General features: G+C 35.8%; 1 protein-coding gene across 6 annotated transcripts in view; it reads left to right on the top strand.

The window, feature by feature from the left end:
* Positions 1-12,843, top strand: part of RAB3GAP1 (RAB3 GTPase activating protein catalytic subunit 1) — a 113,240-nt gene that overhangs the window by 86,726 nt on the left and 13,671 nt on the right. For all 6 annotated transcript variants that reach the window (XR_007154746.1, XM_047870756.1, XM_047870759.1 and 3 more), the window contains 2 exons: positions 719-856; positions 4,514-4,741. Coding sequence is in view for 5 of the 6 variants with exons in the window: in XM_047870756.1 (XP_047726712.1) it covers positions 719-856; positions 4,514-4,741 (366 nt within the window). In the remaining variant the exon portion in view is untranslated. The remainder of the gene's footprint in view (positions 1-718; positions 857-4,513; positions 4,742-12,843) is intronic.

Genomic DNA, 12,843 nt, shown 5'->3' with positions numbered 1-12,843 from the left:
TATTTCAGATATAAAATCTAATGGAATCAATTCTCAGAACTTTCCTTAAGTTCCTTTCAGCAGTTTTGAAATGTTTTCTGTCACTCTTATAATGATTCTACAGTTGTATCTTCCTTTAGATTTGCCTTAGCTTCTTTTTTATTTGGGGTTACCATTAAAATATATAATGTCTCTGATTCCTAAAACAAAAATCCAAATACTTCTTGTGGGAATTAGTATTTAGAATGTCTTTGGAGCCTAAACTCAAAGCAGCTTTGCCAACATAAGACTTAGTTATTTGGGGTCTTTTAGTTGAGGTTCAAATCATTTGCCTTTATTTTAATTTTCATATTTATCAATTTTCTTCTCTTACTAGTTGTAATAAAAACCTGGTTGTAACTAGTGATGACACACATAAACATATCATTAGGACTTCATTTCTTATCATTAATAGGCAGGAAAATGTTCAGTGCACCCAAATTCCTGTCTTTTGGCTGTTAATCCTGTCAAGAAAAACATGATAATCTTATTTGTTGGGGGGGAGGTATGCTGAAAGTCATATTTGTTATGAATTTGTTAATTTTTTATGTAGGTTCTAAAAAACTTGTGAATTTCTCTGAATTCTTTTAAATACAGATTTTGTGACTGCTAGAGATGAAATAATTGTTGTCTTTATTTTTATAGTTCTGCTTTTTCTAAAAAAAGCTGTTCATGAGCTTTGTCCTTTTGTGCTTCACAGGAACCAGCACCTATGACAGAAGATCTGCTGGAGGAGCAGTCAGAGGTTCTAGCTAAATTAGGAACATCAGCAGAAGGGGCTCACCTCCGAGCACGCATGCAGAGTGCCTGTCTGCTCTCAGATATGGAGTCTTTTAAGGTGGGTCACACTGTCAGAGCTTCGGAGTCTGTTTGGAGCTATTCTGGGATGAAGCTGTGAAAGTCACTCTCTAAAGTGGTGTGAAGGCTTGAATGTCTTTTTTATGAAATGTTTTGAGATCATTAGTAGTTACAGCATCCTACGTTTATCTCCTAAAGGTCATAGCCAGACTTGGTTCTTAAATTTAAAACAAGAAAAGAACAATCTTTGAATAGTAGTTGGAAGTTGAGAATTGAATCATTTCTGTATGTGCATTGGAATGTTTTTCTCCTTTATGTGTTTATCCAATTTAATGCACAGCTTTTAGGAAACCCTTAAGATTTAACATAGGCTGCTTGATTATACTCAGTTACAGTCTACTGAAGTTTTGGAGGGAGATATGTAAACAGTTATGTGATGAGTTCACTTAGGAAGGCAGTGTCAGAAAGGTGACTGACTCTACTGAGTGGGTCATGGAGGGTTTCTCAGAAGAGTCACTACTTTAGGGTAAGTAGGCATTTGCTACCTGAAGAAGAATATTTTAGGGTTAGATATAGTCCTGTGTTGGAACATAGAGGATTCAGAGAATGGTGACATTTGGCTTATTAGCTTAAAAACCCAGGGATGAAAAAGGTCTTTTTTTTTTTTTTTCAATGTGTATTTATTTTTTATAGAGAGAGCACAAGCAGGGGAGGAGCGAGGGGCGGGGGAGAGGAGGGGACAGAGGATTCGAAGCAGGCTCTGCGCTGACAGCAGCAAGCCTGATGCAGGGCTCGAACTCATGAACCATGAGATCATGACTTGAGCTGAAGTCACTCAATCAACTGAGCCATCCAGATGCCCTTGTTTTTGAATTACTTATTCTTGAAAGTAGAGGCAAGGCCATGTATATTAAAACAAACAGAACAAAAACCCCAAGTGGGTAGCTTGGTGGGCCATAGGCCTTCCCTGTGCCTCCTGCTGATACTCTGAACTGTTTCCCATGCCCAGATTTTCCTCCTTGACCTGCTGCTATCTATGATGGTCTCCATCTCCCTGTTCCATAGCCTCCAATCAGTCCTGCTTTTGTGCTGTATGCCAACTTGAGTTTCATTTTTTTCAACAGAAACAACTTATGAAAACCTATGTCACTTTTATCTTCCCTGTTAGCAGATTGTAGGACAGTAAAAGGGAATGCTTTTATTCCCTGCTTATTTCCCCCATCTTTACCAAAAGAAAAAAAAGTCTTTAGTAAACTTCTTGATAGGTACATGTTTTTCTTAGAGACTAAGAAGATAGGGAATATCTGTGTGTTTTGTTCTGCCATGAGACAAAAGAGATGTATTGTTTTAAAACAAAATAGTAACAGTGGAAAAAGAGAGGACAGTTGGCTCTCAGGGCATGTGTTAAATCAAAAAGGTAGAAAAAGGGAATTGGCTTATGATGTATGTGCACAACAGGAAGTACCAGCCTCTGTAGCAGTTGTTTTCCTACCTGACCTCTAGCTGCCTTCATATTTATCTGCCCCTGTGCTGCTACCGCATCCTTGCAGAGGCCCTTCTAGGATCTAGGCACTCCTAGGATCTATGAATCTAGGATTCATAATCGAAACTGTAAAAGCTTTCCTCTAGAAACATATTAGCCCCTTATGGGAAGGTTCTGTGTGATTCCAACACTGTACTTCAGCAAAACTAAGCTCATTGGACTCTTTTAGACTCATTTGGGTACCTGCAAATCTCTTAAAATATTCTTTTAATAAAAAGATTATATTTCAAATAGCCAACTTAAACACATCTGCCCCTGCCTATGTGGGAATCAGTTAATAGGTTTAAGGAAATACATAGTCACTCTAAAGTAGATATGGTTGCCTCTCCTTTTTTATATGGGGGTGACTAGTATTAGGGGCCCTTAGGAGAGTCTGCAGAGCTTTGGGTGGATGCTGATAGGTACCTTAGGTACCTGCCCCTCTCAGTTCCAGAAGGGCAGGACCTATTCTCAAGCATTTCCTTGGAGTCCATACTGTAACAGTAGAAAGAAAACATAGCTGAAGTGAGCCTTGACCCTTTTTTTGGTAGCTGTAGGTTAAGCCTGGTACATGGTACAGTAAGGCAAGCCAGAAGAAAGAATTTTGGTGTGAAAGGTCTTTTTTAACTTGTGTACTACGGGATGTTTTTATGTGGGTGTGGTGTTGGCTGGTTAATAACCAGATCTTTGTACATGAATCCTGAGTCATGCAGTAATCTTGACCCATTACTGTTTGCAGCATTTTTTTATTGCCATGATGCCATAGTCGTTGGAAGTTTATGTTGCTGACTCTTCCTCTGAGTCCTCATCCCTCAGGAGAATTTCTTGAATTGATAGGGATGGTGAAGCTGGTTGTCAGGGGACTCAGTGAGGACAAGAGTTTTGCTCTTCACATTTAAGGCTACTATTCTTATCATGTCTGTTTTCATTTTGGTCTGGAGTTATTTTAATTTAAAAAGGAAGAAAATGACCTTTCTGCTTTTTTTTTTTTAATTTTTTTTTAACGTTTTATTTATTTTTGAGACAGGGAGAGACAGAGCATGAACGGGGGAGGGTCAGAGAGAGAGGGAGACACAGAATCTGAAACAGGCTCCAGGCTCTGAGCAGTCAGCACAGAGCCCAACACGGGGCTCGAACTCACGGACAGTGAGATCGTGACCTGAGCCAAAGTCGGACGCTTAACCAACTGAGCCACCCAGGTGCCCCGACCTTTCTGCTTATTAGCACATTCTTGTTAATGTTTATATCACTTAACTATTATAGGCAAATAAAATAGTACGTATAGCAGGAAGTATATGTTGTGGTAGAGAATATAACTAAAAAGGTATGTGTTTAATGTGTGTACACATATTCTTTGAGTTTGTGTATATATACATACATACATGCCCATCCTTAGTACTCTACTAATACATCACTGGACACTTGCAAGAAGACTTCCATGCCTTACCACTAACACTGTGAAGCCTCTACTTTTTTTCCAGGCTTGAATGTAGAATTACTTAAGAACTTTGGCATGCATCATCATTAATTCTATAGACTTATCCAGTAAATGAAAGTTTAATTAGTTGGTTTCAGAAGCTGAAAAGCAATAGTTAGAATTCCAGTTCCTTAACAACACAAAAGCAATGTATGTGATGGTAATTTGTTGTATAAAGTACAAGAATTTGATGACTGAATAGAACATTTCTGAGGTTGGCTGATACTTACTGCAGTACCAGTATTGATTTTTGAGAGAAAAAAAAGAGTAGAACTTTTCCATTATTGTGTTATTATTCTAATTGTGTTGTGTATTATTTAATTACTTGAGTCAAGCTTATTTGATACTTTTCCAACTATTGAGTACTTTTCCAACTATTGAGTAGTTACTATGCTATAATTTTTAACTAACTTATATAACTTATAATCCACTTAAGAGAGTTATTTTCATTTTACAACAGATTTTTATGTCTAAATTCATCGAAGGAAAATGTGTTCTTTTTCTGCAAAGTGGAGACAACAAAAGAAAATGGTTTTGGTACTTGAACATCTGGCCTATTTTAAAGGCCACACTCAGGTCACATATTAGATTTTGTAAAGATTAGGTAATTTTTGGTGAAAGTATGATTTTGCAAACAAGCTTATCACTAACTGTTGATTGTTACTGGATTCTGCTGAACTTTTTTTGCCTTATTTTAGGCAGCAAATCCAGGTTGTTTTCTGGAAGATTTTGTGAGGTGGTACTCACCCCGGGATTATATTGAAGAGGAAGTCATTGATGAAAAGGGCAACATGGTTCTGAAAGGAGAACTGAGTGCCCGAATGAAGATTCCAAGCAATATGTGGGTAGAAGCCTGGGAAACAGCTAAACCAATTCCTGCCAGAAGACAGAGGAGACTTTTTGATGATACACGGGAAGCAGAAAAGGTAACTGAGGTTTGGGTATCTAACACCAGAAAGCTAACTATTGTTCTAACATTTTTAAAACTTACTATAATAGATGTTTAAGCCTTAGACACACTTGAGAAGCAAAGCATTAAAATTTAATGAGCCTTTTATGTATCTGCTATTCATATTTAAGATTTTAAAACTACTTCCAAATAGCCAAAGAATAAGACATGCACATTTTATATAGAATGCTTACCATCAGACTGCCTTATAGCATATGACAAAAGATGGTCACATCCTTTGACCTAGCAGTTTTATTACCAAAACAGTTTGTTAAAGAAATAATGAGAAATACATAAAGATTAATGTATAAGAATGGTGTTCAACAAAGTTTTCTAGTGACAAAGTAGACACAATAAAAGTTTCCGAAAATAAGCTTGGTTTAATAAATTATGGTATAATCCATTTAGTAGACTGCTTTGTAATTGTCAAAAAACATTTGGAGTTCTGGAGAGTAGTGACAGCTACCTGATAACAAATTGTCCTACGCTTTCTCCCTCCCAGCTATCCCCCAAACCCCATGAAATCAATAAGTAAATAAATCTATGCCTTTGGCATTACTAAGAGGTAGAGACCTCAGTGACCTTCAAATTAACTCTAAGTTGGGAAATAAGCCCAATTTCAAAGGAGTTCCCAGTACTGTAAGCCTGTGGGTGTAGAGAGCGGGGCAGGGAGTCTTCAGAAGAGCTGAGAGATGCAGAAGACTTAGATGGAGCACAGAGCCACCCCAGAAGGAGAGAGCCTAACATTAATACTCAGTGCGGGTATGGCTTGAAAATTCACAGCACTGGCTACAGAGAAGGGACTTTAAGTAGGATTAGAAGTAGAAGTAGATACTCAGACATTGCCTTGGGAAGAACTAGATATATGGAGAAGGAATTGCCCCTTTGAGATAAAATGGTGATGGGAAAAAAGGAATAAGGGGGAAGTTAGGAATCCTGCAGAAATGCAAGAGAAATAAAACCTATCAATCTCTGTCACCTTCCCTTCTCCCAATCCATTAAAGAAATGGTGCAGAAGAGAGCACTTTTAAACTGACATGACTAGGACTAGTAAAGAGCAGACCATATCCATACAAAACTACTATAAAAACAAAAGAAAACAGAAAATGCAGATTGGGTCATTTCAGCTAATGAAAACATTTCCCACAAAACTGACCACGAAACAGGAAAAAATTGTAACACTCCAAAGAAGTAAGTTGTCTTCAAACCAGCATGGGGAATATGAAGAATCATGTTTAATCAGATATACTAAGAGCCAAGAGCAGAAATGGACCAAAAAACTCCATGAAGAAATGAAGCCACAGCTGGTTTAACTCTCAGGGTAGGAGTAGAAGAAAAAGACAACCATATCAAAAATAAAGACTAAATTACAAAGGGCCTATAGGAGAATAGATTTACATTTAAATTTGATAAAAGTAAACAAGGAAAAACAGCAAAAACAGCCAAGAGAATGAAAATGCATGAATAGTTAAAGGAGTTGAAGAGAAACTAGTAAAAATGGAAGATAGGAAAAGTAGAAGTAATATTCATTTTATCAGAGTCTTTGAAGAGGAAAAACCAAAACACTGGATCAGAACTAATATTTGAAATTGCAATCCAAGAAACCTTTCTGGAAGTAAAAGAAAACCTGAATTTATATATTGAAAGAGCTCCCTGGGTATAGAGGAAGATGCACCAGAAGTAATGAACTCCAAAATACTTCACTATAAAACTGCTAGAACTTATGGGGGTGGGAGGGAGGAGAGGGTAGGTGATGGGTATTGAGGAGGGCACCTTTTGGGATGAGCACTGGGTGTTGTATGGAAACCAATTTGTCAATAAATTTCATAAAAAAAAAAAAAAAGAACTTAAATATTTAAAGAAAAAAAATTCTCAGGACTTCTAGGCAAAGAAATGAAAATAATTTACAAGGAAAGAGAATTAGATGTCAGATTTCTCAAAAGCAAGGCAATGTGGAGCAGCATTTTCAAGAACTGTAAGTAAAAAGTATAATTATATGCCACCAAAGTGTCCACATAGTCAAGACTATAAAAATATTTTCTCTGAGTTTTTGTACACACACATTTCTGTACATACTCACCCTTCCTGAGGACTCTACTAGAGCTGCCCTAATAGAACATTCTGCAGTGTTAGAAACATTCTGTTGCTGTGATGTCCAAAATTATAGCTACTGGCCATATGTGGCTATGATGAAAACTTGAAATGTGGCTAGTATAACTGAAATTTTAAATGGCTACATGTGGCTAGTTGCTTCCTTATTTAACAACATACAGGAGGATAAACTTCATCCAACCAAGATGTGACTGGGGAAACTTTGACAGAGGGCCTGTGGTGAGCATTTTAGATCTTTAATTTTAGAGCTAAGACTAAAACTGAGGATATAGGTAGAAGAAGATGTAAAAATTGTAGTAGAATGAGAAGTTGGGACAAAAAGAGGATGGGGGAGGGAGGGAAGTAGAATGAGATCATTGATTTAAATATAAATAGATAATAAGTGGTAATCAGAAAATACCCATTTAAAAATTGGGTTCCACGCTGATTATAGAGCCTGCTTAAAATTCTCTCTCTCTCCCTCCCTTTGCCCCTCTCCCCAGCTCACGTTCTTTCTCTGTCTCTTTCAAAATATAAAGTAGAATAGATTAAATTAAATTAAGTTAAATTAAAATGTCAGACCAATTGCAAATACTTAGAGTTAAAGGGAACTAAGGGCACAAAAAATGTATTACTGCAAAGATAGCTACTAAAATAAAAATATAGAACTTCCTAAGGACCAGCAAAAATTGTTTTAAAAAGAAAGAACACACAACAGATGAACACACATAACAATGATCACATCACACACAGAATAAGTCCTGTAAAAATCCAAGTGTTTGCTACAAACAAGGGATTCATTGATTCAAAAAGGCTACAAAGTCAGAATGGCTAAAATAAAAAAGGTAAGAAATAACAAGTGTCGACAAAGATTTGGATAAAAAGGAACCCTCATGCATGGTGGGAATGCAAATTGGTGCATCCATTATAGAAAGTAGTATGGAGGTTCCTCAAAAAACTAAAAATAGAATTAACATGTGATCCAATAATTTTACTATTGGGTATTTACCCAAAGAAAATGAAATCACAAATTCGAAAAGATAGATGTTCCCCTGTGTTTATTGCAGCATTATTCACAAGATCCAAGATTTAGGAGCAACTGGAGTGTCTTTTGATAGATGAATGGCTAAAGAAGATGTGGTATATGTCTATAATGGAATATTACTCATCCATAAAAAAGAATAAGATCTGGCCATTTGCAGCAACATGGATAGATCTGGAAGATATCATGCTAAGTGAAATAAGTTAGTCAGGGAAAGACAAATACCATATGATTTCACGAATGTGTGAAACTTAAGAAACAAAACAGGGGTGCCTGGGTGGCTCAGTTGGTTAAGTATCGATTTTTGATTTCTGCTCAAGTCATGATCTCACAGTTCGTGAATTCGAGACCCACATTGGGCTCTGTGCTGAACAGTGTGGAGCCTGCTTGGAATTCTCTCTCTCCCCCCCTCACTCTGCCCCTTCCCCCGTCTCAAAAATAAATAAACTTTTAAAAAACCTTAAAAAAAAAAAAAGCACTGAAACACAAGAAACAAGACAACTGAAGAAAGAGAAAAAAAATGGACCGTTAAGAATAGAGAACAAACTGATGCTTGCCAGAGGGAAGATGTGTAGGGTTGTGAGTGAAATAGAAAAAGAGGATTACCAGTACACATTTACTGTGATGATCACGGAGAAGTGATAAAATTGTTGAAGCATTATTACTGCCTTAAACTAATATAACACTGTATTGTTAGTTATGCTTCAAAAATTAAAAGTAAAAAAAAAATACATAGAATAGAGATATGATCAGAGTAAGGGTATAGCCAAATTATTCCTTTAGTTTTCTGCCTATGGTTAATTATATAATTAAATTTATTTTATCATATACACAAAAAGAAGGTTACAAAGTAAATAATGGACAGATTCATCAGGTACCTGAAAGCAATAAAAAAAGGGGTTATGATCCTGATATGAAATAAGGTAGAATTAAAGCAGAAGAGCATTAAAAGATGCTTTATAAGCTAAAAATGGTATTTCACAATGAGGGTATAATATTTGTTAATATTTATACACTAGATAACAGCCATCTGTATAAAATAGGAAACCATAGGAAGTAAGGGAAGAAACAGATTGAAACATACTCATAACAGAGGACTTTGACCACATTACTCTTTGTACAAGACAATCAAGTAGTCAAAACTAAGGAAATATCTAAGATAGTAAGGCTGATCTTTTAGATATATCCCAAACACTGTACCTTAGCAATAGAATACCTTCTATTTCACATGCTCATGGAGCATTCACAAAAACTGATAGTATATTAGGGCACAAAAAAAACACAGCAGGATTCATCATGAAAATATTATCAGTACTCTGATCTCTGCAATAAAACTAGAGATTAAAAATGAAACAGCAATAACAAGGGATGCCTGGGTAGCTTAGTTGGTTAAGCATCTGACTTTTGATCTCAGCTCAGGTCTTAATCTCAGGGTTGTGAGTTCAAGCCCCACACTAGGCTCCACACAGCCTACTTAAATATAGAAAGAAACAACAAAAAAAATCTAGGGCTTCTCCCTGGAAATTTAAAAGCCTTATATTAACTTTTAGGTAAAGGAGAAATACTAAAACAAACTTCTGAAAAATAATGTAAACACTGTATATCCGAATCTATAAGACATATTTAAGGAGTGATGAAAGCAAAATCCATAGCCCTAAATACCTACGTCACGAAAATAGAAGGCGTGCATGGCTGGCTTAGTCAGTGGAGTATGAGACTCTTGATCTCAGGGTTGTGGGTTCAAGTCCTATGTTGGATATAGAGATTATTCAAAAATAAATGAAAATTACTGAATTAATTTCTAACTCAAAAAGTGAGAGAAAGAACAACAAAAGTAAAACTATAAGAAAACCAGAAGAAGGTAATGCTAAAGATAAAAGAGAGTGATGAAGTAGAGAACAGAAAAACAGATCAAATTAATAAATATGGTTTTATTTTAAAAAATCAAAATTGGCAAATTGTTGCTTTAATCACAAAAGAAAAGGAAAAGCATGCATTACAAAATAAGAAATGATAAAAAGTGCCAATAATTATTGATACAGAGGAAATATTTTTTAAAAATACTTTATATGATTGTGCATATAAATTTGAAAACCAAGATGAAATGGAGGATTTCTTGGGACAATACAGTATATAAAAAAATGACCCCAGTGAAGATAGAATATGTAAACAGACCAGTTTCCATAGAAGAAACAGACAATTATCAAGAAATGACCCCATAAAAAAACACCAGGCTTAAGCTGGTTTCACAGGGGACTTCATCTAAATGTTGAGAGATCAGATAGTTCAAATGCTGCTTAAATTGTTTCAGTACATAGCAAATGAAGGAAATCTTCCAAAATCTTTTTATCGTAAACTGTGACTATGACATTGGTCCCTAAGACTGGTAAAGGAGGCATATCTAAAAAAAGTACAGACCAGTAATACTTAAGAAATTTAATGTAAATCCTTTTAAGTTTGTTTAGAGAGAGATGAAGGTGAGGGGCAGAGAGAGCCGGAGAGAGAGAATCCCAAGCAGGCTCCTTGCTGTCAACGTGGAGCCTGATGTGGGGCTCTATCTCATGATACCATGAGATCATGACCTGAACTGAAGTCAAGAGTTGGACGCTCAACTGCCTGAGCCACCCAAGCACCCCGAATGCAAAATCCTAAATGAACAGGCTCTTAACTACTTTGAGATAATAATACATGTCAACTGAGTGCAACAGTGATTTTTTTTGAAGTTTATTTATATAATTAACTTCATTAATAGGTCTAAAAAGAAAGTATATCATTATCTTATATGTACTGAAAAAATCTTTGATAAAATTTAATACTCCTTTCTAATAAAAGATTCAGAATTAAGAATGGATGGATACTTCCTTAAAATAAAAAAATGTATATAGACCTCAATCCTAAACAAAGCATCTTAATTGGGGAACCCTAGAACTATTCTCACTAAGGTCAGGAATGAGGCAAGGGTGCCTACTGTCTCATTTAAAGTTATTTAACGTTATTTTGGAGACATTAATCAATATAATTAGAAAAGAGAAAACAGAGACATAGAAGTTGAAAGAACTTTTTGTTTGCAGCTGCTATGACAGTATACCTGGAAAAATCTAAAGAATCGGTGATAAAAGTAATTGAAAATAATTCAGCAAGGTAGCAGAATATAAAGTTAATATGTATCTAGTAGCCTTCATATACACAAATAATAATAATTCTGAAGATGTGAATGACATTTTCTCTTCATTATAAGTGGAAAAAAAAAGGTGAAATGCCTAGAAATAACCAGAAATGATAGAAATATGAATAAAGAAACACTCCTGAAAAACACACATGAATAGATATCACTTGTTCTTGGTTAGGAAGTCTCAACATCATTAAGTTTAGTTCTACTTAAATTAATTTATAAATTTAATGCAGTCCCATGAAGTATGAAAAAGTCTTTAGTATGGAGCCAGACAAGTTGATACTCAAATTTATCTGGAAAAATAAACATGCAGGCTTAGGACTCAGAGGTTTGGAGAGTGACTTTTAATGGGGTTTTTTTGGGTTCATGGATGTGTTTAAAATTGTGGTTTTGGTTGTACAACTCTGTAAATATACCTAAAACTATTGGATTGTACACTTTAAATGGGTGAATTGTTATTTTAAAAAAGCATACAAGAGTAGCTAAGAATGGATTGTAAAGAAAGAGTTATGAAAAGAAAGCTATGAGGCAGGTGAATGGTGGGGGGGCGGGGAACTAACCCTACCAGATATTAAAGCATAATACATAGCCTCACTATTTAAATAATATGATAATGGTGCATAACTAGACAGCCCAGTGAAGGAGAATGGAAAAAACATAAATACATATAGAAATCTAGTATATGATGAAAATGTCATCTCAAATCACTGGTATGGATAGACCTTTTAATACATCTATTTGGGATAACTGAGTAACCATTTGGCAGAAGATAAAATTAGATCTGTTTCTCATACCATACATAAGAATGGACTGAAAAAGAAAAGGGTGCCTGGGTGGCTCAGTCGGTGAAGCATCTGACTTTGGCTCAGGTCATGATCTCACTGTTCATGATTTGGAGCCCCTTATTGGATGAGCACAAGCCCCACTTTGGGTGAGCTCGATCCCCGCTTCGGGTGAGCCCTGCTTCTCTCCCTCCCCCCCCCCCCCCCCTTGTGGGATCCTCTCTCTCTCTGCCCCTTGCTCATTTGTGCCCTCTCACTCTCAAAAAAAAAAAAAAAAAAAGTCAAAAGACAAATGATAAACTGGGAGAAATATTTGTAAAGTGGAAGAAATGTATGTATTACAGATAAAGTGCAAAAATACTATAGAAACATGGGCAAGAGATACGAGGAGATAACTCATCTACCCAAAAGATAATTACCCTTAAACCTTTCAAAAGATGTTCAGCTTCATTCATAGTAAGAGAAATGCAAATTTATAAACTTCACTGAGATAACCATTTCTCACACATCAGATTGGTAAAAATTTAAAAGCTTAATAAATACCGAATGAGGCCCTGAGGCAACAGGCTCTTTTGAATATTACTGGTGAGAGGCATGACGGTACAACCCCCTATGGAGGGGAATTTGGCAGTATTTAATAAAACTTACGTGTGCATTTACCCTTTTACCCAAAAAGCAATCCCATTTCTAGTAATTTACCCTAGTATTTTCAAAACAAAAATAAAGATGCACTAAGTTGTTCATTCCTGTATTGCTTGTAATTAGAAAATACTGGAAACTATCTGTATGCTCAAATTTAGGAGCTTTATTGAATAAACTGTGGTTGATCTACATAATAGAGGACTTTGCAGTTTTTTAAAAATGAGGAAAATGTCTATTAACTGATAGTGATTTTTAGGATGTTTTTAAGAGAGAAGTAAAGTACAAATAAATATATGTAGTGTGCTTCATTTTGTGTAAAAAGAGGGGGAGATTAAGAAAACACTTACCTC

Source organism: Prionailurus viverrinus, chromosome C1, assembly GCF_022837055.1.
Source record: "Prionailurus viverrinus isolate Anna chromosome C1, UM_Priviv_1.0, whole genome shotgun sequence".
Lineage (NCBI taxonomy): Eukaryota > Metazoa > Chordata > Mammalia > Carnivora > Felidae > Prionailurus > Prionailurus viverrinus.
This window is presented reverse-complemented; position numbering and strand designations above follow the sequence as displayed.